Source organism: Pelophylax lessonae (genome assembly GCF_965119305.1).
Source record: "Pelophylax lessonae genome assembly, chromosome: 4".
Lineage (NCBI taxonomy): Eukaryota > Metazoa > Chordata > Amphibia > Anura > Ranidae > Pelophylax > Pelophylax lessonae.
This window is the reverse complement of record NC_138771.1, coordinates 491,201,337-491,228,339: the sequence shown is the minus strand read 5'-3', so window position 1 is coordinate 491,228,339 and position 27,003 is coordinate 491,201,337. Positions and strand designations below refer to the sequence as shown.

Below are 27,003 nucleotides of genomic sequence, written 5' to 3'. Positions count from 1 at the left end.
CCCCACACACAACAACCTCAATACAGTATGTACCCTATAACCTACATCCCTGTACACTACTCTCATCATAAACCACACCCCCTATACACTTCTTCCAATTTTACACTAAACCCCTAAACAATACCCTCTACACCAGTGGTCCCCACACTGCGATTTTTGGCATGCATTTACTTAGCTTTTGGGGCACAATTCCTCCCACTGACAACAATGATGGAGAACTACACCTTGTGCTAACACAAGCAGTGGAAAAGTATTCCTCTAGTCACTAACCACAGGCACGGGTCATGCTTTAGTCCTATGACCACCAACTGAGGGATATTGTTTATTCCCAACGAGCTCAAGCCAATTTCTACTTGCAGTGGCCACAGCCTGGCCACATCTAATATCTGGACAGTAAACTGGCACATGCCGACCAGCAACGTACCTGTACTTTGCTAGACTTCAAGTGGTTATACCGGGATGATGCCTGTGTTTTTTTTTTGTAGAGCGGTTTTGATGGTCGGTTTTTGACAGTTGGCTCTCTTGTATAAGGAATCCTAGCGGCTAACTAGCCACCGGATATATTTTACAGGTAACAGGAGGGGACATTCCCCCACCACCACCTTCTGCAGCTTTACCGGGATATAGGAAACCGGAAACAATGGTCTTACATCAATTCTGATTTCCCTGGAAGTAAATGGGGCTATTTTCACAAATGAAAAGCATTTGATCACACTGATCTTGGTGTGATCAAATGCTTTTATGGGCAGAGGAGAGATGAGTGTACAAAAACAAAAACAAAATTAAACCGACAGTGTAAAAGTAATTAATTAATTAATTAATTAAAAAAAAAAAATTAAAGTGCCCCAGTTGTCACCTATGGATAGTAAAGTTTATGTTGTTTCTCGCCGTTGCACGGCCTGTGCGCAATCTTAAAGCATGACATGTTTGGTATCTATTTACTCAGCAAAAAATTGTCCTTTTATATTTTACCAAAAAAAATCATGCATTGTGTTTTTGTGTATTAAAATTCAAAAAAGTGTGTTTTTTTTTTTTAAATGTATTTGAAAAACCGCTGCGCAAATACCCTGTGACATAAAAAATTGCAACCCCCCCACCAATTTATTCTCTAGGGCCCTCACTTTAAGAAAAATATAACATTTGGGGTTTTAAAGAATCTTATAGCAAAAAAGATCCCCAAAAAATGTATTCTTACATGTAAACAAAAAGTGTCGGAGTTAAAGTAGTTAATAAAATTAGGGACCCCTGCCCCACACCCACCCCTATATAAAAAAGATGTCCTTCTCGCAGAAACTATCAGATCTCCAGCGCTCTACTTTTCTGCAGTGCCTCTTCTTCTCGCTAGATGTCCTCCTGCGATCTTCTGTTACTTTACAAGAGGCTTCAGGGATCTCAATAGAGCTGCAATTCCTCGTCTGGCCACTGGATGTTACTCTCCTACTCTTCTGCTTTTCAGAATGGAGCGGAGAGCAGCTGTAGTTCCCAGGATGACCGCTAGGAGGTACCCCCTTCCTCTTCCATTATGGAAACAGAGAAGACAGGCGTTGCAGTTTCACGGCTGGCCACTGGGTACCCCCAGAGAACGAAGCTGCAGTTCCCGGTCCGGCCGCTGGGTGTCTCCGAAGCGGAGAGGAGCCGCAGCAGCAGCAGCAGCAGCAGCGGTAGAAGCGGCCCCGGGATGCCGCCTCCCCCTCCCCGCTGACCGCTACACCGGGACATGGAGCCGGGGGCCCCCTTCACCTTCCTCACCATCATCAGCCTCATCCTGCACATCCAGCCCGGGGCGCCTGAGAGTGAGAACCGGAGGGGTAATGGGGTGTCGGGGGAGGGGGGAGATGCCAGCACTGGCAGAAGGGTGTCCGGGGAGGGGGATGTGCAGATCAGAGCTCTGCAGAATGGGGGACACAATGTGTGATGGATGAAGGGGGGGGGGGGTCGCTCCGCCTACATCTACATTGTATGGGGGAGGACTGACACCCCACCAGGTGGGCAGAGTGTGGGGGGGACAATACTGAGACCTGGAAGAGCCTTCTACATACAGAGAACCCCCCCCTTCTTATTGAGAGCAGGGCTCTGATCCATAGGGGGATACAGGAATCTGATCAATATAGATACATATCTGCTCTGTAGGATGCTATAGATGGCCTCTCCATAGGGGACCATACATGTCTTCTCCATAGGGGCTGTATGTGTCCTCTCTACAGGACGCTCTATGCATCTTTTCCATAGGGCAATAGTGAGATATACATCTCTGATCTATAGGGTGATATAGGGGGTCTGATCTATAGGGGGATTAATATATATATATATATATATATATATATATATATATATATATATATATAGTGAGATAGGGGTCTGATCTGTAGGGTGATATAAGGGTCTGATCTATATGTAATATATATATTTGATCAATAGTGTGATATAGGTGTCTGATCAATAGTGTGATATAGGTGTCTGATCAATAGTGTGATATAAGTGTTTGACCAATAGTGTGATTATAGGTGTCTAATCAATAGTGTGATTATAGGGGTCTGATCAATAGTGTGATAGAGGTGTCTGATTAGTAGTGTGATAGAGGTGTATGATAAATAGTGTGATATAGGGGTCTGATCAATAGTGTGATATAGGTGTCTGATCAATAGTGTGATATAAGTGTTTGACCAATAGTGTGATTATAGGTGTCTAATCAATAGTGTGATTATAGGGGTCTGATCAATAGTGTGATAGAGGTGTCTGATTAGTAGTGTGATAGAGGTGTATGATAAATAGTGTGATATAGGGGTCTGATCAATAGTGTGATATAGGTGTCTGATCAATAGTGTGATATAAGTGTTTGACCAATAGTGTGATTATAGGTGTCTAATCAATAGTGTGATTATAGGGGTCTGATCAATAGTATGATATAGGGGTCTGATCAATAGTGTGATATAGGTGTCTTATCAATAGTGTGATAGAGGTGTATGATAAATAGTGTGATATAGGGGTCTGATCAATAGTGTGATAGAGGAGTGTGATTAGTAGTGTGATAGAGGTGTATGATAAATAGTGTGATGTAGGTGTCTGATCAATAGTGTGATAGAGGTGTCTGATCAATAGTGTAATATAGGTGTCTGATCAGTAGTGTGATAGAGGTGTCTGATCAGTAGTGTGATAGAGGTGTCTGATCTATAGTTTAATACACATCTCTGATCTATAGTGCAATATAGGGGTCTGGTCAATAATGTGATATAGGTGCTTAGACATTATGCCTTGGGGGTCTGATTCATAATTTGATAGGGGGTTAGAGGGGTCTGATCAATAGGGTGTTTTAGGTTCATATCTGCTCTGTCAGATGCTATAGGTGGCCTCTCCATAGGGTACATGTCTTCTCCATAGGGAGCTGTATGCATCTTCTGCACAGGGTGTTGTAAGTGTCTTCTTCATAGGGCACGCTATAAGGGCCGGTCCACGCAATTTCTGTGTGCCAGATGAATTTCTGTATATGTAATTTTGATGCCTTTCGTTGCATGTTTTCACCCTTTTTTTTTCTTCCTCTCAGTTGAGGACACTTAAGGAAATGTGTGTTCCAGTTAATTTTTGATGAATTTTGCCACGTCCCAGATGCATTCCATACAAAAAAAAGTGTTCTACTTTTGTTGATCGCACTGGACTGTACTGCACTAGTGTGAGGTAGGGCCATTGGAATACATGTTAAACAGTGCCCATGCGTTTTTGATACAGAATGAAAATGCACTGGATTGCATCTGGTGGGAACCATCCCTGAGCATCCTCTCCCCGTAGGGCCCTGTAAGGGTCCTCGCTCTCCGTAGGGCCCTGTAAGGGTCCTCTCTCTCCGTAGGGCCCTGTAAGGGTCCTCTCTCTCCGTAGGGCCCTGTAAGGGTCCTCTCTCTCCGTAGGGCCCTGTAAGGGTCCCCTCTCTCCGTAGGGCTAAGTGCTATACATGTCTCTTAGGCCTCATGCACACTGGACGTTTTTACAGCTGCTGTTAGCAGCGTCAGACGTTTTTTTTTGCAGCTGCAGAACGCCCATCCATGTTATTCTATGGCCTCATGCACACATAGAGCTTTTAGGAGCTCCAAGTGGCATAGGCGTTTTACAGCTCCAAAAAAAACCCAGGAACTGTGGGTTCAGGAGCTCCAGCGTCAAGCTGCAAAAAACGTCTGACGCTGCTAAAGGCTCCATAAGGCTTCATAACGTTGCTTAACGTGCGTTAAGCCACGTTATACGTTTTTTTTCTTCCATTCAAAATCAATGGTTCCCTATGGGAGCCTATTGATTTGAATGGAAGTCACACCGCAGGTCGGATCGGGGTGATCCGACTTGCGGTGCGACCTGCACTGTGAGAATCTTGAGGGGGAACTCCACGCCAAAATGGGGGGAAAAAACGGCGTGGGGTTCCCCCCCAGGTTCCAAACCAGGCCCTTCGGGTCTGGTATGGAATTTGAGGGTAGCCCCGCGCCGAAAAAACGGCGTGGGGTCCCCCCCAAAATCCATACCAGACCCTTATCCGAGCATGCAGTCCGGCATGCCGGGAAAGGGGAGGGGACGAGCGAGCGGCCCCACCCCCCCTGGATCATACCAGGCCACACGCCCTCAACATGGGGGGGGTGTGGGTGCTTTGGGGCAGGGGGGGCTCTGCACCCCGCACCTCAAAGCACCTTGCCCCCATGTTGATGAGGACGAGGGCCTCATCCCCACAACCCTGGCCGGTGGTTGTGGGGGTCTGCGGGCAGGGGGCTCATCGGAATCTGGAAGCCCCCTTTAACAAGGGGGCCCCCCCAGATCCCGGACCCCCTCCCTATGTGAATGGGTATGGGGTACACTGTACCCCTACTCATTCACCCCATAAAATGCAGTGTATGGAAATAACGACAGGAGACGTTTTGGAAAATTTATTAAAAAACTTCATCCGGCTCTTGTCCTCTCCGGGGGTCTTCTGCTGTCTTCTCCTCTCCGAGGGTCTTCTGCTCTTTTGCTGTCCGCCCTTCTTGTCTTCTCTCCGGGGGTCTTCTGCTGTCTTCTCCTCTCCGAGGGTCTTCTGCTCTTTTGCTGTCCGCCCTTCTTGTCTTCTCCTCTCTGGGGGTCTTCTGCTGTCCGCCCTTCTTGTCTTCTCCTCTCCGAGGGTCTTCTGCTGTCCGCCCTTCTGCTGTCCAATCTTCTTGTCTTCTCCTCTCCGGTCTTCTGCTCTTTTGCTGTCGGCTGTCGGCTGTCCTTCTTCCTCCGGTCCTCCTCCGACGACGTCTCCAGCGATTATGCCGGCCTCTGGTCTCCGCAGCTTATTATATAGCCATTAGGGGCGTGGCCGCCAGATGACGTCATCTGTGACACGAGGGGGCGTGGTCTCCCGATGACGTCATCTGGCGGCCACGCCCCTAATGGCTATATAATAAGCTGCGGAGACCAGAGGCCGGCATAATCGCTGGAGACGTCGTCGGAGGAGGACCGGAGGAAGAAGGACAGCCGACAGCCGACAGCAAAAGAGCAGAAGACCGGAGAGGAGAAGACAAGAAGATTGGACAGCAGAAGGGCGGACAGCAGAAGACCCTCGGAGAGGAGAAGACAAGAAGGGCGGACAGCAGAAGACCCCCAGAGAGGAGAAGACAAGAAGGGCGGACAGCAAAAGAGCAGAAGACCCTCGGAGAGGAGAAGACAGCAGAAGACCCCCGGAGAGAAGACAAGAAGGGCGGACAGCAAAAGAGCAGAAGACCCTCGGAGAGGAGAAGACAGCAGAAGACCCCCGGAGAGGACAAGAGCCGGATGAAGTTTTTTAATAAATTTTCCAAAACGTCTCCTGTCGTTATTTCCATACACTGCATTTTATGGGGTGAATGAGTAGGGGTACAGTGTACCCCATACCCATTCACATAGGGAGGGGGTCCGGGATCTGGGGGGGCCCCCTTGTTAAAGGGGGCTTCCAGATTCCGATGAGCCCCCTGCCCGCAGACCCCCACAACCACCGGCCAGGGTTGTGGGGATGAGGCCCTTGTCCTCATCAACATGGGGGCAAGGTGCTTTGAGGTGCGGGGTGCAGAGCCCCCCCTGCCCCAAAGCACCCACACCCCCCCCATGTTGAGGGCGTGTGGCCTGGTATGATCCAGGGGGGGTGGGGCCGCTCGCTCGTCCCCTCCCCTTTCCCGGCATGCCGGACTGCATGCTCGGATAAGGGTCTGGTATGGATTTTGGGGGGGACCCCACGCCGTTTTTTCGGCGCGGGGCTACCCTCAAATTCCATACAGGACCCGAAGGGCCTGGTTTGGAACCTGGGGGGGAACCCCACGCCGTTTTTTTCCCCATTTTGGCGTGGAGTTCCCCCTCAAGATTCTCACAGTGCAGGTCGCACCGCAAGTCGGATCACCCCGATCCGACCTGCGGTGTGACTTCCATTCAAATCAATAGGCTCCCATAGGGAACCATTGATTTTGAATGGAGGCAGAAAAAACGCTGCTAACAGCTACTGTGGCCAAACGTGCAATAACGCTAGTAGAAAAAGCTACTGAAAGCACGTTTTTACAGCTGCTGTTTCCCGGCGTTATGTAAACAGCTTTGGAGCACGTTTTTATGACGCCCTGTGTGCATGGAGCCTAAGACTGCTGGTTTACATGTCACTACAAACCTACTATCACGGTTTATTTATCAATATATGTATCATTGGCGCCATCTGAAATGTATATTACTATATGTGGCTGATAATGTATATATATATATATATATATATATATATATATATATATATATAATATAAATGGGTGTGTCTTTTATATCCTCTTGATTTATTACTATACCTGCCTGTGATAGTACTGGATCTATATTACTGTACTGGTCTGATAGTATCGGTTCTCTTGTACTATACCTGTCTGTGATAGTATTGGATCTATATTACTATACCAGTCTGTGATAATACTGGATCTATATTACTATACCTGTCTGTGCTAGTACTGGATCTACAGTGCCTTGCGAAAGTATTCGGCCCCCTTGAACTTTTCGACCTTTTGCCACATTTCAGGCTTCAAACATAAAGATATAAAACTTTTTTGTGAAGAATCAACAACAAGTGGGACACAATCATGAAGTGGAACAAAATTTATTGGATATTTCAAACTTTTTTAACAAATAAAAAACGGAAAAATTGGGCGTGTAAAATGATTCAGCCCCCTTAAGTTAATACTTTGTAGCGCCACCTTTTGCTGCGATTACAGCTGTAAGTCGCTTGGGGTATATCTCTATCAGTTTTGCACATTGAGAGACTGAAATTTTTGCCCATTCCTCCTTGCAAAACAGCTCGAGCTCAGTGAGGTTGGATGGAGAGCGTTTGTGAACAGCAGTTTTCAGTTCTTTCCACAGATTCTCGATTGGATTCAGGTCTGGACTTTGACTTGGCCATTCTAACACCTGGATATGTTTATTTGTGAACCATTCCATTGTAGATTTTGCTTTATGTTTTGGATCATTGTCTTGTTGGAAGACCAATCTCCGCCCCAGTCTAAGGTCTTTTGCAGACTCCATCAGGTTTTCTTCCAGAATGGTCCTGTATTTGGCTCCATCCATCTTCCCATCAATTTTAACCATCTTCCCTGTCCCTGCTGAAGAAAAGCAGGCCCAAACCATGATGCTGCCACCACCATGTTTGACAGTGGGGATGGTGTGTTCAGGGTGATGAGCTGTGTTGCTTTTACGCCAAACATAACGTTTTGCATTGTTGCCAAAAAGTTTGATTTTGGTTTCATCTGACCAGAGCACCTCCTTCCACATGTTTGGTGTGTCTCTCAGGTGGCTTGTGGCAAACTTTAAATGACACTTTTTATGGATATCTTTAAGAAATGGCTTTCTTCTTGCCACTCTTCCATAAAGGCCAGATTTGTGCAGTATACATATTGTTGTCCTATGGACAGAGTCTCCCACCTCAGCTGTAGATCTCTGCAGTTCATCCAGAGTGATCATGGGCCTCTTGGCTGCATCTCTGATCAGTCTTCTCCTTGTATGAGCTGAAAGTTTAGAGGGACGGCCAGGTCTTCGTAGATTTGCAGTGGTCTGATACTCCTTCCATTTCAATATTATCGCTTGCACAGTGCTCCTTGGGATGTTTAAAGCTTGGGAAATCTTTTTGTATCCAAATCCGGCTTTAAACTTCTCCACAACAGTATCTCGGACCTGCCTGGTGTGTTCCTTGTTCTTCATGATGCTCTCTGCGCTTTAAACGGACCTCTGAGACTATCACAGTGCAGGTGCATTTATACGGAGACTTGACTACACACAGGTGGATTCTATTTATCATCATTAGTCATTTAGGTCAACATTGGATCATTCAGAGATCCTCACTGAACTTCTGGAGAGAGTTTGCTGCACTGAAAGTAAAGGGGCTGAATAATTTTGCACGCCCAATTTTTCAGTTTTTTATTTAACAAAGTTTGAAATATCCAATAAATTTCGTTCCACTTCATGATTGTGTCCCACTTGTTGTTGATTCTTCACAAAAGTTACAGTTTTATATCTTTATGTTTGAAGCCTGAAATGTGGCAAAAGGTCGCAAAGTTCAAGGGGGCCGAATACTTTCGCAAGGCACTGTATATTACTATACCTGTCTGTGATAATACTGGATTTATATTACTATACCTGTCTGTGATAATACTGGATCTATATTACTATACCTGTCTGTGATAGTCCTGGATCTATATTACTATATCTGTCTGTGATAATACTGGATCTATATTACTATACCTGTCTGTGATAGTCCTGGATTTATATTACTATACCTGTCTGTGATAGTACTGGATCTATATTACTATACCTGTCTGTGATAGTACTGGATCTATATTACTATGCCTGTCTGTGATAGTACTGGGTCTGTATTACTATACCTGTCTGTGATAGTACTGGATCTATATTACTATGCCTGTCTGTGATAGTACTGGGTCTGTATTACTATACCTGTCTGTGATAGTACTGGATCTATATTACTATACATGTCTGTGATAGTATTGGATCTATATTACTATACCTGTCTGTGATAGTACTGGATCTATATTACTATACCTGTCTGTGATAGTATTGGATCTATATTACTATACCTGTCTGTGATAGTACTGGATCTATATTACTATACCTGTCTGTGATAGTATTGGATCTATATTACTATACCTGTCTGTGATAGTATTGGATCTATATTACTATACCTGTCTGTGATAGTCCTGGATCTATATTACTATACCTGTCTGTGATAGTACTGGATCTATATTACTATACCTGTCTGTGATAGTACTGGATCTATATTACTATACCAGTCTGTGATAGTCCTGGATCTATATTACTATACCAGTCTGTGATAGTCCTGGATCTATATTACTATACCTGTCTGTGATAGTACTGGATCTATATTACTATACCTGTCTGTGATAGTACTGGATCTATATTACTATACCAGTCTGTGATAGTCCTGGATCTATATTACTATACCTGTCTGTGATAGTACTGGGTCTATATTACTATACCTGTCTGTGATAGTACTGGATCTATATTACTATACCTGTCTGTGATAGTACTGGGTCTGTATTACTATACCTGTCTGTGATAGTACTGGATCTATATTACTATACCTGTCTGTGATAGTACTGGATCTATATTACTATACCTGTCTGTGATAGTACTGGTTCTATATTACTATACCTGTCTGTGATAGTATTGGTTCTATATTACTATACCTGTCTGTGATAGTATTGGATCTATATTGCTATACCTGTCTGTGATAGTCCTGGATCTATATTACTATACCTGTCTGTGATAGTACTGGATCTATATTACTATACCTGTCTGTGATAGTACTGGATCTATATTACTATACCTGTCTGTGATAGTACTGGATCTATATTACTATACCTGTCTGTGATAGTACTGGATCTATATTACTATACCTGTCTGTGATAGTACTGGTTCTATATTACTATACCTGTCTGTGATAGTATTGGTTCTATATTACTATACCTGTCTGTGATAGTACTGGTTCTATATTACTATACCTGTCTGTGATAGTACTGGGTCTGTATTACTATACCTGTCTGTGATAGTACTGGGTCTATATTACTATACCTGTCTGTGATAGTACTGGATCTATATTACTATACCTGTCTGTGATAGTCCTGGATCTATATTACTATACCTGTCTGTGATAGTACTGGTTCTATATTACTATACCTGTCTGTGATAGTACTGGATCTATATTACTATACCTGTCTGTGATAGTACTGGATCTATATTACTATACATGTCTGTGATAGTACTGGGTCTATATTACTATACCTGTCTGTGATAGTACTGGATCTACATTACTATACCTGTCTGTGATAGTACTGGATCTATATTACTATACCTGTCTGTGATAGTACTGGATCTATATTACTATACCTGTCTGTGATAGTACTGGATCTATATTACTATACCTGTCTGTGATAGTACTGGATCTATATTACTATACATGTCTGTGATAGTACTGGGTCTGTATTCCTATACCTGTCTGTGATAGTACTGGGTCTATATTACTATACCTGTCTGTGATAGTATTGGATCTATATTGCTATACCTGTCTGTGATAGTCCTGGATCTATATTACTATACCTGTCTGTGATAGTATTGGATCTATATTGCTATACCTGTCTGTGATAGTACTGGGTCTGTATTACTATACCTGTCTGTGATAGTACTGGATCTATATTACTATACCTGTCTGTGATAGTACTGGATCTATATTACTATACCTGTCTGTGATAGTACTGGATCTACATTACTATACCTGTCTGTGATAGTACTGGATCTATATTACTATACCTGTCTGTGATAGTACTGGATCTATATTACTATACCGGTCTGTGATAGTACTGGATCTATATTACTATACCTGTCTGTGATAGTACTGGATCTATATTACTATACATGTCTGTGATAGTACTGGATCTATATTACTATACCTGTCTGTGATAGTACTGGATCTATATTACTATACCTGTCTGTGATAGTCCTGGATCTATATTACTATACATGTCTGTGATAGTACTGGATCTATATTACTATACCTGTCTGTGATAGTACTGGATCTATATTACTATACCTGTCTGTGATAGTACTGGGTCTATCATACTATACCTGTCTGTGATAGTACTGGATCTATATTACTATACCTGTCTGTGATAGTACTGGATCTATATTACTATACCTGTCTGTGATAGTACTGGGTCTATATTACTATACCTGTCTGTGCTAAAAATGAATCTATTTTACCATACCTCTCTCTTGATAGTACTGCATCTATATTACCATAATTCCCTTTGATAGGAGTGGATCCATATTACTATATGTGTTTGGTACTATCAGGTGTATGTTTCTGCTTCTGCTGTGTGTATATATACAGTATATATGTGATGATACTTCAAGTTTTGGTGTGGAGAGTACATTTGTAGTGGCTGCTGACAGTACTTTGGTGATAAGTTCTGAGTGATGGTACAGGTCCCGGCTCATTGGCTGTCTTTGCATTATGTTGGTCTAGCTTTACCTTGTCTGCATCTAATGCAGACCGGTGACACTTTTACATTCTTGGGGGCTGAATCGCACTTGCATGAAACTGTCAATGAATATGACCCATAAGTTGGCACTCGGCACACTGTACAGGCCTGAGCTCAGTGGAACATTTAAATAACAATCTTCCGGATGGAGCACTGTTAGATAATTAGGTGATTTTCCACACTAATGATTTAACGCTGTAATCGCGGTTTTGTGGGGTGATTATAGCAATTATGGGATTACAAGCTATGTTCATTATGCTGCTGCACCATTTCATTTTTATACAACATACTGGATAATGCAGATTAGATTGTAAGCCTTGTGGTTCAGGGCATCTGTGTTGTCCTAAATTGTCTTCTGCTCTCTTTATGAAAGCATTGCAATACTTTAGGCATTTAAAATCGATCTATGGCATATATTTTAGGATTTGTGTGCTTAGTAATGTGTAAATGTAACACTTCCAGGTATATATTACCTTTCACAGAGATTGCAGTACTTCGCCTGACAATGCCTTCATCTTCTTTTCTCTCCAGACAGATGGAGCGATCATTTTTTTAAGGCGTCTTCCAGGGTCTCTGTCTTCTTCTGGACTGAGAGGCCAGCTCAGAGAATGCCACAATCATGTAAATCCAGGTGCCTGTGCAGTTCTTGGCTGTGTTCACAAATGTCAGACACAGTGCAGCCTCTCACCTTGTCTCTTACTACAAAGTTAAGCCCCGTACACACGCACAGATTGTTGGCCGTAAATTGTCGGCCAACGTCCGATCGGCCGATTATCGGCTTGTTAGTATGATGCTTCCGACAACCAACTGCGACTTTTCGGCCGAAAAAAATCTGGTGTCCATGCTATAAAATTTTTGTTGGCCAACAACAGAACGGCCGATTGTTCCTCAGTCAGTACAGATTTTGGCCGACAAAAATCAGATGAGCAATACTGGGCATGCTCAGAGAAGAAAAAACACACGGAAAGTCAACCATCACATGACATCACTTCTGAAGTTGGTTTTTGTTGGCCAACAAAAGTCCAGTGCAAGTCTAGAGCACATTTCAACCAACAAACAACACTAGACAAAAGACGGCCGATCGATCGCCCAACAATCTGTGCGTGTGTACGAGGCTTTACAATGTTGAAGTCTGATCACTGGCAGAGAGGTGACTGAGGAAATGTTCCCTCCAACAGACTGATGAAATAATCTCAACAAGGACAGCTTTTTAATAATGAAACGTTGAGATTTATGATCCTATTGTTGGAATTTATTCATGCAGATTTGTAAAGGTATTGACGGACCTACTTTAAAGTGGCACCCCAGCCACTTATGATTTGTCCGTATTATAGCAGATATACTACCGTAGCAGCATACACGGCATTAACTGGAGACAGTGTTTACGGCTTTTCCGCCCAGCCAGACCAGAAATGTATTGAAGCAAACTGGAAATGGTAAACTGTACATGTGCTGGATGTCCTTTCCTGCTCGTGTCATTTGTTAGGATCAAGTCGACCATCGCTAGGCAACAGGTGAATGCCAGCTGTCAAAATGAAAGCCTTGTATTAAAAGACAGTGCCAAGGGGCCACAGAATACTTGTAATCTAAGAGACATGGGCAGATGTAGGGTAGCAGCAAATGTATACCACTGAAAAAAAAAAACAAATGCCAAACGTGGAGCGCAATAGGTGTGTAAAATAATGAAACTATCAAAATAATCAAAAATAATCTGAAAAATAGTATAATACAAAAACTACATACATGGAAATGGTGTACCTGTAAGAAGCATGTTACACACTTCATTTACATTTGATTGGCAACGTCTTTTGGTCATTTTTTGCAAATTTTTTTTTTTTTTTTGCATTTTTGAAACATGCTTGTTTTGCACATTATAGAAAGTGGTTATAAGGCTCATACATGAAATGTGAACAAAGCATATCCCTCTATAGTCTGTACTTGTCTCAATCCAATGTTATTTCTGTCTGCTGCTGCTTTCCTGTGCTATCAGCATGACTCACTACTGACAAGTTTTCCTGACACCAAGAGAAGAAAGGTGACCACGGATGAATCTCCAGCACATTTACAGCCTCAGCTCTGTTCCTGTGTGCGATGGAGGGGGGATCCGTTCCCTCCCCTCCCCTCCAATCAGCTCTCAGAGACCCCTCACTGAGCTCTGTAAAATGTAACTTCAGCTCTCTTCCCCTTTTTCTGGGCTCTCAGACAAGATGTATAAATTCAGCTGTTTGAACGGCTGTAGAGAAAAGACAGCAGATAAACCAGTACAACTGTATATGGGAGGATTTGATTAATCTCTGTGTCTCATCTGAGGCCAGACACTTAACTGGACATATGGAAGGGTTTACAACCACATTAACCTCCCTGGCGGTATGATTCTGTCAGGAATTCTGTTCCAAAAGCGGTACAATTCTTTTCATGGAAATTTGGCGTTATGTATTATAGGCCTACAATTCTTAGTAATTACTGACTTAAACCTGACCAAAACAAGTCTCTAGTAGACATCCCAGATGTGATAAATTTGAAACACAAACAAGTGAATTATAATCGAATCAATAATATTATTTTATTATTTAATATATAATATATATAATAAAATTATATTATTGATTCGATTATAATTCATGCGTTATATATATAACGCATGAATTATAATCGAATCAATAATATAATTTTATATATATATATGTGTGTGTGTATATAGGTATATATATATATATATATATATACATATATACATATGCATATATATACATATGCATATATATATATATGCATATATATATATATATATACATACATATATATATATATATATATATATATATATATATATATATATATATATATATATATATATATATATATGCATATATATGCATATATATATATATATATATATATATGCATATATATATATATATAATATAAAATGTGTTATGTGTTTTGTGCAACGTTTTTTTTTTTTTTTTTTTTTTTTGACTTTCCCTCCCTAGTTCCGCTCCCATGCAGCATTGCTGCTGCAGGGAACAGAACTAGGAAGTCCTCCTACCGACAGACGAGCGGCGGAGATCTCACTGGCGGTCACAGCAATGAGAGCTCATCGCTGGATCGCCAGGATAAGGTAAGAGAAGCTCCGCTGCGCTCTCTGCACGCTCTGCCCATTGACCCCGAGCGTGACTCGGGGATACCGCTAATAGCAGAAAATTCCTACCCCGAGTCACGCTCGGGGATACCGCTAAGGCGGTTAAGGCCCCTTTCACACATACGGTCCGTTCAGTTTATCAGTTCAGTCATATCAAAATGTATCAGTTTTTCGTCCGTTTTTTCATCCTTTTTTCATCCGTTTTTTTTTTTTTTTTACATCCACTACCAATGAAAAATGGACCGTTTGTCCGTTTACTTCCGTTTTTCGTCAATGTCCGTTCCAAAAAACGGACATTGACGGAAGCAGATGAAAACGGATGATCATCTGTTGTCATCCATTTTTACATAGAGATGCATTGATGTCCATTTTTCATCCATCAACGGATGGATGAAAAACGGACAAATGGACCGTATGTGTGAAAGGGGCCTAAGCATTTATTCCAATGGAAAGCTAGCTACTGGAAGGAGTGTGTTATTGGGTTTAAAACTGTGTGAAAAACACCCATTAAATGCATCTTTCAGGTGCTCCGATTAAAGTATTTTTGGGACAAAAACAAGCGTCATGCCACAAAGAATCTTGTGAACTTTTTGTGAACGCTGAGCGAATGGGCAGTAAAGGATAGAATCTGATGTTAAAGCCCTTGGGAACGCACTCCAAATCACCATAGTGTGAATAGAGCCTTGGACTAGGTTCACATCTTTTCCATTTTCATACTCTTCTAAATGCGTGTTTTACACTCGCGTTCATTTGGGTTTTTAATGCATTTTTATGCGTCATGCGTTTTTTCTTGTTAACCAAAAGAAATATATGTTTGACTTGTTACCAGGGACCGGAAACCTACGCAAAACACATAATACATGCATTATCATTTACTTTGTCATTTGGGCTTCAAATACATGAAAGTGGACAAAAAAATGGACATGAGCTATTTTCAATAACATGCTGTAGATAAGCAGAGGCTCCGTCTGTAACATTGCCTTTGATAACACATATGTTTTAGCACATTCCATCACGTGCCTTAAAACGTGAATATGTGAATGGGACATTAGAGACAACCTTGTGTTTTAGTCCCCTGGGTTTGGATTTCTAAAATTGGACTTCAGCAAAACTTTTTTCATGTGACCTTGGTGTGCTGGCTTTTGATCTGACTTGTGTTACAAAGATTTTTATACAGGTGCATCTTGAAAAATTAGAATCTCATCAAAAAGTTCATTTATTTCAGTAATTCAATTCAAAAAGTGGAACTCATATCTTATATAGATGCATTACACACAGAGTGATATAATTCAAGCATTGCTTACTTTTCATTTTGATGATTATGGCTTGCAGCTAGTGAAAATCCAAAGTTCAGTATCCCAGAAAAATTTAAGACTAATAAAAAAAAATGCAGAAATGTTGGCTTACTAAAAAGTATGTCCATGTACAGTATAGTATGCACTTGATACATGGTTGGGGCTCCTTTTGTATGAATTACTGCATCAATGCGCCGTGGCATGGAGGCGATCAGCCTGTGGCACTGCTGAGGTGTTATGGAAGCCCAGGTTGCTTTAATAGCGGCCTTCAGCTCGTCTGCATTGTTGGATCTGGTGTCTCATCTTCCTCTTGACCATAAACCACAGATTCTCTATGGTGAGTTTGCTGTCCAATCACGCACAGTGATACCGTGATCATTAAACCAGGTATTGGTAGTTATGGCAGTGTGGGCAGGTGCCAAGTCCTGCTGGAAAATGAAATCAGCATCTCCATAAAGCTGGTCAGCAGAGGGAAGCATGAAGTGCTCTAGAATTTTCTGGTAGGGGGCTGCACTAACCAGGGCTGGCCCAAGACATGGTGCTGCATGGGTTAAAGAATGAAACACCCCCCCCCCCCAAGAAAAATCCTATCCATCCAACAAAGAGACATTTCCATAAAGCAAAGAGACATCCCAATCCAGCAGAGACATCCCCATATATTTAACAAGAGACATCCCCTTATATTCAGCAAAGAAAGAGACATTTACATAAATTCAGCAAAGAGACATTTAACCTAAAGCAAAGAGCCATCCCCATATAGTAAAGAGACAGCACAATCCAGCAAAGAGGCATCCACATATATTTAACAAAGAAAGAGACTTTTCCATATATTCAGCAAAGAGACATTTCCATAAAGTAAAGAGATAACCCAATCCAACAAAGAGACATCCCCATATATTCAGCAAAGAAAGAGACCTTTCCATAAATTCAGCAAAGAGACATCCCCATATAGCAAAGAGACATGTCCCCCCCCCCTGCAAAGAGACACGTCCCCCCCCCTGCAAAGAGACACGTCCCCCCCCCCTGCAAAGAGACACGTTCCCCCCCTGCAAAGAGACACGTCCCCCCCCTGCAAAGAGACACGTCCCCCCCCCCCCTGCAAAGAGACACGTCCCCCCCCCCCTGCAAAGAGACATGCCCCCCCCCCTGCAAAGAGACACGCCCCCCCTGCAAAGAGACACGCCCCCCCTGCAAAGAGACACGCCCCCCCCCCTGCAAAGAGACACGCGCCCCCCCCCTGCAAAGAGACACGCCCCCCCCTGCAAAGAGACACGTCCCCCCCACCCCCTGCAAAGAGACACGCCCCCCCCCCTGCAAAGAGATATGCCCCCTGCTGCTAAGAGACATGCCCAAAAACATTAGTTCTGGTCACAGGTATATGAATTGTGCAGCACCAAGAAAGCTCCCCCCTGCATGCAAGGAGGGAGCCTTGGGTCCTCAGGCAGTGTGCCCCTGTTGCCGCCCCTCTTAAAGTGCCACCTGGGTCCCATGGACCCACCAGGACCCATGGTAGGGTCGGCCCTGGTGCTGACTTTGGACTTGATAAAAAAACAGTGAACCAACACCAGCAGATGACCTGGCTCCCCAAATCATCACTTACGGAGGAAACTTCACACTGGACCTCATGCAACTTGGATTCTGTGCCTCCCCAGAGTCCCCCCACTTCCTCCAGACTCCGGGGCCTTGATTTCCAAACTAAATGCAAAATTTACTTTCATCCAAAAAGAGGACTTTGGCCATTGAGCAACAGTCCAGTCCTTTTTCTCCTTAGTCCAGGTAAGAAGCTTCTGATGTCTCTGGTTCAGGAGTATCTTGACACAAAGAATACGACAGTTGTAGCCCATGTCCTGCATATGGTCTGTGTGTGGTGGCTCTGACACCAGCTGTAGTCCACTCCTTGTAAATCTCCCCCAAATTCTTGAATTATCTTTGCTTCACAATCCTCTCAAGGCTTCGGTTATCCCTGATGCTTGTGCACCTTTTTCTTCCACACTTTTTTTCTTCCACTCATTTTTCCATTATTAAGGATAGCTAAACTATATTATTGTTCATAGTTGTTTTTTTTTGTCTTCTCTTGTAACTAGTTGTTTTGTGATTGTCTACTACTGACTGATTATTTTTATTTTGTATGTTTTTTTTTTACATGTTCGAAATAAGCTAAGTGCTGATTCACACACATGCGATGTCTGTGCGTTTGGAATTCAGCCATACAGATTCGCATCACATTCGGACCAAAGTCGCACAGGACCCTTTTTTTGCTCCTCACTAGAATCGGATTGCATGGGTGCTCACACCCATGCGATCCGATTCATGTCCGAATTGACAGTTCGCACTGCTATATGCAAACTGATCTGGGGGTGGCGTTAACTTTGTATTGACACCCCCAGCGATTCCCATATGGCAGTGTGAACTGCCTGCGAGTCAAGTTTGATTTGAGAACCTGCAGTGGATTCGCAGGGTTCCCGCATCGAATATGTGTGAACCGGCACTTATACTATGCTTGGATACAGCACTCTGTAAACAGTCGACTTCTTCAGCAATGCCCTTTTGATTGTGGAGGGTGTAAATGACTGTCTTCTTCAGTTATGGGGCAATTTGAAGGACATCTGTACGGGTTCATGCACAGATGTCTATTGAAATTGCCCCCGAAGTCTCCAAAATTAGTAAAGGAACTACTTTTAGAAATCGGTGCAGTGCCACAAAGTTGGCGGCACACTGATTGGGATGGTGCCGTTGCTGGCAATAGGTTGCGATTTGGCATGTCAAATTACATGTTAAATCGCACCGATGTGAGCGGGGAATAAAGTGTGACACCATTAGTCTACAATATTCAAATTTTCTGAGATACTAAATTTTGGGTTTTTACTAGCTGGAAACCATAATCATCAAAATGAAAAGAAAAAAATGCTTGAAATATATCACTCTGTGTGTAATGAATCTATAATATGAGTTTAACTTTTTGAATTGAATTACTGAAATTAACTTTTTGATGATGATATTTTAAGTTTTTTGAGATGCACCTGTCTGCAGTTATCACAGCTATGGTGGTTTTCAGATACACACAGGCGCACTAGTAGATGGTGCCCCTCGCTGCCCCAGTACTTGACCCAACACTTCTTCTTCCATGTACTCCGGTTTGATGGGAAAGAGTCTGAATTGCGCATAGTAAAGCTGATTCCGGCAAATGTATTAAGGGGGCCTCTAAAAAGTGTCGCAATTATGGATTTCCAGCTGCAGATTCCAGGGCTCGGTCTACGTGCCGGCGTCCACATCTCAGAGTGGTTTTTGGAATGTTTTTAATCGGGAGTACAAATGTTTTCCTAAATGCGAAAAATGTTTTTCTCCCAAAGTATCAATAAACAATCGCAGATGAGGAAACAATAAATATTTATGAATGTTTCTGACTCGGCGTACAGAGATTCTCAGCTACTTATACGTAATAGGCTGATGTTAGACGGCCATTCTTCCACTAGAGGAAAATTGCCAGCAGCTGCCTGTCTGTCCTAGCAGTATTCAACCCAAAAGCAAACATTTATTTTAGTGCAGCTTACCAGTTCTTAGATGTAATAGATTAATTTGTTTTTTTGTTTTTTTTCTATTTTCATCTGGTGATCCAGCCTGCAAATCTATTACAGCACAAGCTCTCCAGCAGAATGTATCAGTTTACATGGAGGAAACAAACTACTTGACACTGGCAGGGGTTATTAAAATGATCCGCTTTTATTTATGTAAAAGCTTCATCCTAAAAGGAAAAAAAAATCTATTTGCTGTAACTGCCTATAAAGTGTTAGAGCCCATTCACATTGAGGCAACACGACTTCGGGGGGGCGACCCGTGAAGTTGCGTGCACCGCGACTTCGGCGCGACTTGCAGAGACTCCACATAATGGAAGTCGATGCAATTCACTCCGAGGTCGCCCCAAAGTAGTACAGGACCCTTTTTCTAAGTCGGAGCGACTTGTGTCGCTCTTATTAGAACGGGTCCTGTACTACTGAATGGACCGCAACATACCGCGACTTGTCAGGCTGACAAGTCGCGCTAATGTGAAAGGGGTCTTAGCTGGAGTTTGGTTTCAGTTTGTTAGTGTATCAAAATCTGCTAATACATTTAACACTACCCCCCCCCCCCCCCCGACTGACAATGGTGCTGTCTGCCTTGCCCCCTGTGCTGATTTCTTCAGAGTTGTGTCCCACTAATATAGGAGGTGTGTTACTTGCCAGATCACCAAGTGAAATAGAGGGGGGAAAAGCCAAAGAAAACGAATGCAGCCACCACATCTAATGATTGGTAAACTGCAATATATTACATTTTTGGTTTTGGGTTCTACACTGTTTTAAGGAATCGCTCACTCAGTATCCAGGTGCAGCTCTGTTGCTGGTGTGAATGCTGATGAATCTTAAAAGCTGGTGATGGGAGCAACATCTCGCTACCTCTGTGGAGTGGTTCCATAGGGACAAAAATGGGAACTGCTATATTATTCACACACAGATATTTACATGTGTGTGTGTGTGTGTGTAATATATATATATATATATATATATATATATATATATATATATATATATATATATATATATATACACACACACATTGTATTCTGACAATGGCACCTGCATTGGCTGCAGGCACTGATTGAGGACAATTTTCCAACTTGTCCCTATTAACCATCAACTGTTCATTGGAGTCAGCCACACTGATCAATATTCGTCTGGTCCCTGCTGAACTGGCCAATTTTTCAATGAGTACATGGCCAGGTTTACACAGTTGTTGTGGCGTCCTCATTGTTTTGACACTCTACAGTCCCTCCTTGGGACTCCATTGGGATGCTGTGGTTGACAGAGAGCTGCCTGTGACCTTAAGGCCCCATGCACACAGGGCAGCAGAAAAAACTAGCTGCAAAGCTATTTCTGACGTGAGGAAAAGCGGTGTCAAAAACGTGCCTTTAGCAGCATTTCGCATTGACGTTGAGGCGCGTCGGCGCTTAGTAGCGTTTTTAAATAAAACACAACTCTCTTCTATTTGTGACCAATCACATTTTTCATTTTTCACATTTTAAAAAATGCTTGACGCTGCTAAAAGCCTATATACAGTGTTAAGCCGCGTTTAGAAGCGTTGGGCGTTTTTACAGCTTAACGCTGCTGCTCATGAATGCACCGACCCTGGGTTTTTTTTTTTTCCAGCTTAAAAACGCCTATGCCACTTGGAGCTCCTAAAAGCCTGTGTATGCATGAGGCCATAGAATAACATGGAGGGGTGTTTTTAACTGCAAAAAAAACCTCTGACGCTCCTAACAGCAGCTGCAAAAACGCCCTGTGTGCATGGAGCCTAAACCGTTTAAAAAATGGCTACTGATCGATTCTCATTCATTCATCAACATAGGGTCAAGTGATCTTGGCAATCCTGCCACTGTTTATGTTAACAAAGTGTCAATGCAGGATCTTTAGCTGAAGAGTTGGTCACCTGACTTCAGCCCTAATGCTAAGAAGTTACATTGTATAGACAGCAAGTACCATGTCCAGTTATTATTGAAACAGTGACCTGGAAGTCATTTTTTCTGTCACTTTGACATAAATTTACCATTTGGTCCTCTGTATTTTTGTTTAATTGCACAGTCTGGTGGCCTATCAGCCACAGTGTGAGGTCATACTGAGAGGGACAGACTAGGGGTCTCCTGCCCTATCAGCCACAGTGTGAGGTCATACTGAGAGGGACAGACTAGGGGTCTCCTGTCCTATCAGCCACAGTGTGAGGTCATACTGAGAGGGACAGACTAGGGGTCTCCTGTCCTATCAGCCACAGTGTGAGGTCATACTGAGAGGGACAGACTAGGGGTCTCCTGCCCTATCAGCCACAGTGTGAGGTCATACTGAGAGGGACAGACTAGGGGTCTCCTGTCCTATCAGCCACAGTGTGAGGTCATACTGAGAGGGACAGACTAGGGGTCTCCTGTCCTATCAGCCACAGTGTGAGGTCATACTGAGAGGGACAGACTAGGGGTCTCCTGTCCTTTCAACCATATTGTGAGGTCATATTGAGAGGGACAGACTAGGGGTCTCCTGGCCTATCAGCCACAGTGTGAGGTCATACTGAGAGGGACAGACTAGGGATCTCCGGTCCTTTCAACCATATTGTGAGGTCATTCTGAGAGGGACTGACTAGGCGTCTCCTGTCCTTTCAGCCACAGTGTGAGGTCATACTGAGAGGGACAGACTAGGGGTCTCCTGACCTATCAGCCACAGTGTGAGGTCATACAGACAAGGACAGATTAGGGGTTGTCTGGCCTATCAGCTACATTGTTAGGGTCATTCCGGGGGGAAAGATTAGGGGTCTCCTGTCCTTTCAGCCACAGTGTGAGGTCATTTTGGGAGGGACAGACTAAGTGTCTCCTGTCCTTTCAACCATATTGTGAGGTCCTACTAAGTGGGACAGACTAGGGGTCTCCTGACCTATCAGCCACAGTGTGAGGTCATACAGGACAGATTAGGGGTCTCCTGCCCTATCAGCCATAGTGTGAGGTCATACTGAGAGGGACAGACTAGGGGTCTCCTGCCCTATCAGGCACAGTGTGAGGTCATACAGGACAGATTAGGGGTCTCCTGTCCTTTCAGCCATAGTGTGAGGTCATACTGAGAGGGACAGACTAGGGGTCTCCTGCCCTATCAGCCACAGTGTGAGGTCATACTGAGAGGGACAGACTAGGGGTCTCCTGCCCTATCAGCCACATTGTGAGGTCATACTGGGAGGGACAGACTAGGGGTCTCCTGCCCTATCAGCCACATTGTGAGGTCATACTGAGAAGGACAGACTAGGGGTCTCCTGTCCTATCAGCCACATTGTGAGGTCATACTGAGAGGGACAGACTAGGGGTCTCCTGTCCTTTCAACCATATTGTGAGGTCATATTGAGAGGGACAGACTAGGGGTCTCCTGGCCTATCAGCCACAGTGTGAGGTCATACTGAGAGGGACAGACTAGGGGTCTCCTGTCCTTTCAGCCACAGTGTGAGGTCATACTGAGAGGGACAGACTAGGGGTCTCCTGTCCTTTCAACCATATTGTGAGGTCATATTGAGAGGGACAGACTAGGGGTCTCCTGGCCTATCAGCCACAGTGTGAGGTCATACTGAGAGGGACAGACTAGGGATCTCCGGTCCTTTCAACCATATTGTGAGGTCATTCTGAGAGGGACTGACTAGGCGTCTCCTGTCCTTTCAGCCACAGTGTGAGGTCCTACTGAGTGGGACAGACTAGTTGTCTCCTGACCTATCAGCCACAGTGTGAGGTCATACAGACAAGGACAGATTAGGGGTTGTCTGGCCTATCAGCTACATTGTTAGGGTCATTCCGGGGGGAAAGATTAGGGGTCTCCTGTCCTTTCAGCCACAGTGTGAGGTAATTTTGGGAGGGACAGACTAAGTGTCTCCTGTCCTTTCAACCATATTGTGAGGTCCTACTAAGTGGGACAGACTAGGGGTCTCCTGACCTATCAGCCACAGTGTGAGGTCATACAGGACAGATTAGGGGTCTCCTGCCCTATCAGCCATAGTGTGAGGTCATACTGAGAGGGACAGACTAGGGGTCTCCTGCCCTATCAGCCACAGTGTGAGGTCATACAGGACAGATTAGGGGTCTCCTGTCCTTTCAGCCATAGTGTGAGGTCATACTGAGAGGGACAGACTAGGGGTCTCCTGCCCTATCAGCCACATTGTGAGGTCATACTGAGAAGGACAGACTAGGGGTCTCCTGTCCTATCAGCCACATTGTGAGGTCATACTGAGAGGGACAGACTAGGGGTCTCCTGCCCTATCAGCCACAGTGTGAGGTCATACAGGACAGATTAGAGGTCTCCTGGCCTATCAGCTACATTGTTAGGTCATTCTAGGGGGACAGACTAGGGGTCTCCTGTCCTGTCCTTTCAGCCATGGTGTAGGGTCATGCAGGGAGGGACAGACTAGAGGTCTCCTGGCCTGTCACTCAAACAATGCAATGTGAGCGGGCAAGTCAGACTGAAAGTTTGATATGCCACCCACCACAGTGAGCAGCGATGTAATTACCCATTGAAAGTTGAAGTTACTTATTGAAAGAGAAGTTAAGATTGGTGGAATGCCAGGTTTAGCAGCAGCCAGACATGGAAATAATGAGGGCATGATAATTTTTCCGGATGATTCCAAAATGGGTTTCGGAGTGGGGGGGGGGGTGTTATGAGGAAAACAACAGAACGCTATTAAGGCATACAAGGACCTTTTCCAATACTAATATAATATTATTATTAATATATTAGTTCTGGCCGGAGTTCAGCTTTAAGGCTGGGTTCACACTAGCTGTGGTCGCAGCTCACAGCAGGGGGGTCCGGTGCATCCCTGTTCTCCGATTCAGGTGCGAATCAGGTCCGAATATTTTGGCTGAATTCACACCTGAAACGGACCAGAAGACGCATGGGACCCTTTTCCAGTGCAGACCATGGCCGCCCTGGAGGTGTGTGAACAGGCTCCATTGAGAGCTGGTTACAGTCTCCTGTCATTGGAATTGGATGTGGAGAAACCCACATCCAATTTGCATCAGTTTGAACCCAGCCTAAGGGTCTGGGTCAATGGGCTATGGACTTCAGTTTTAATCTCTTCTCAGTTTTCATTTAAAGGCTCATCTTACTTGCTTTAAGTGGGCTTTACATTCCCATAGACTTTGATGTGATTAAAACCCCATTGACGCAGGTCCTAAAGCTAGGTTGCTTGACAGAGGTGAATGTCCTAAAAAAATTCCCAGCTCAACTTACCGACCAGCCTGCAAACAACCAATTGCAGCCATTTGCAAATACATGCATAAGCTACAGAGCCCCGTCAAGGCACCCCAGTATTTTCTGTAGTCCTAACTCTAAATTTTTAGAGCCTCCACAGTGGAAGCATATGCATTAGAATGGATAGATAGAGGGCAGGTGAGCCTGGAGGGAGCCACTGTGCCTTTAAGGAGGAGGTAGTTGCAGTATGTTGATCAATAGGGGGCAGCAGCAGCTGAGATGATTTCCATAGCATACCCAATATGAATGATTTAAAATGCTGATTGTAAAGCTAAACTCCAGCCACTAAGGCAAGAAAAGAGGAAGCGGGTGGCAAAAAAAAAGATTGCTCCGCATAACTAGGCAATTGTCATAAAATTTATATCTGGTGCTAGGTTTGCTTTAAAGCTGAACTCCAGGATAAGCAATATTGTCTAAATACAAGAGACGTGTATTTAAACTTGAATCTTAAGGGTTTATTTGTAAAAAAAATGTGCTATTTGCGCTATGAAACTGCATGTACATTTATTCTGTGGGACAAATGGGGGGGTTTAGAGGCAACAATAGAATGTTTTTAGGCTATTTTCTCTCCAGGTCTAATGTTATCCATTTTTATTGAATAGAGCGAGTCAGGAAAATACCACATTATGTCCACTAGATGGTGCTAATGGTCATATGGAAAAAAAAAATATTTATTATGATTGTTAGCACTATCAAGTGACCATAAAGGCTCATTCACATGGGCAAAAAAAAGTGCTGCGTTTAGATGTGCTTTTATGCATATTTTTTTGCGCTTCTTAACATAGCACTATAGTAGTCAGTGAGCCCATACACACAGCTGCTCCTTCCTGCAAAAATGTGCGTATAGCTGCTCAGAAAAGAAAGTAGGACACCAGGTCCGCACAGATTTTTTGCATTAATGCACATAAATGCGTATGCGCTTAAATGTGTAGCCATTTATTTGAATGAAGGAAGAATGGTACACATCTAAACGCTGTACGCATCTAAACATGCAAATACTTTAGATGCCTATTTTCTGTAGGAACATCTGCCGAGAAGAAAATACTCCTATGTCCTTGTGAATGGACCTTAACTCAGAAAGTCCCTGATTCATTCTGATCTGTACAAACAACATTCAACCTGGAGAGAAAATAGCCTTCTTACATTTGCCCTATTCATACAGAACGAATGTACACGCAGTTTCCAAGGACAAATGGCTTTTTTTTTTTTAAAAGTTAGTGTGCATTGTAAATTTCTTCCAGATCTGTGCAGTAATCCAGCATTACACTTTACCTTTGTGTAGGAGCTTCCTGTAATAAAGACCGGTCACTGCTGCTCTCTCCCCTTGTACAGGGTGACTGGTCTTGTCTCCGCCCCCTCCTGTAGTTTTCTGCGGACAGCCTGTATTGGGTGGAGCCTGCTGGGTCCCTCCCACAGCTCTGTTCTCTGCACAAGCTATGTACAGCACAGTGATGACCTCACTGCTACTTTTATCTGGTAACATTTGGGAATGCAAAACCATTTGCTGCACACAGGGTAGATTTAAATTCTTTGTGGCAATAGAGGAATATATTTTTCATGTCTGGAATTTAGCTTTTATTCGAGGCGGATTGATGGGAGTTTCCAGCAGACTGAACAGAAAGATGATTCTCTGGTGGAGCTCAGAAGGAAAATTGAATTAGGAAATCTGGCTCTTCCACACTCGGGTTTGATATGCGAGAAGGAGATAAAATTGGATGGAGTATAAAGTGATTTTCCTAATTGAGTCCAGCTTGCGTGCGGCGTGTGGGGCGAGTGTGAAGTTGCGCTTGCTGTCACATGTACGCTGTACCCCGGCTGGCTCTGTGTCTGGAACCCCCCCGCCTCTCGCTGTAAAGCTGACGTCAGCCGCCTGTCCTGAGAGTGCGTAGCTTGCGGGCGATGTCGGGCTGCGGCTTTTTCTCAGTAAACGACCCTTTCATGCAATTCTCCGCTTTTCCGTTTCTGTTATAAATGGGAGCTCACAGTTAACCCTTCACCGGCTGAAGATTTTGCAGCTCTGTGAAGGTGCAGTTATTTTTTTTAAAGTATCCATCTATCTATCCCAAAACATTAAAATGTCAAAGTAATATTACCATGTTAACCACTTCCATACTGGGCTAATTCTGGCATTCCTCTCTTTCATGTAAAAATCATATTTTTATTTTTGCTAGAAAATTACTCAGAACCCCCAAACATTCTATCTATCTATCTATCTATCTATCTAT

General features: G+C 43.6%; 1 protein-coding gene across 2 annotated transcripts in view; it reads left to right on the top strand.

Moving 5' to 3' along the window:
* The first annotated feature begins 1,643 nt into the window (after positions 1-1,643).
* The window catches only part of KIAA1549, a 186,685-nt gene continuing 161,325 nt past the window's right edge, over positions 1,644-27,003 (top strand). For both annotated transcript variants that reach the window (XM_082255251.1, XM_082255250.1), the window contains exon 1: positions 1,644-1,793. In XM_082255251.1, coding sequence (XP_082111377.1) covers positions 1,718-1,793 — 76 coding nt within the window. In that variant the 5' untranslated portion in view covers positions 1,644-1,717. The remainder of the gene's footprint in view (positions 1,794-27,003) is intronic.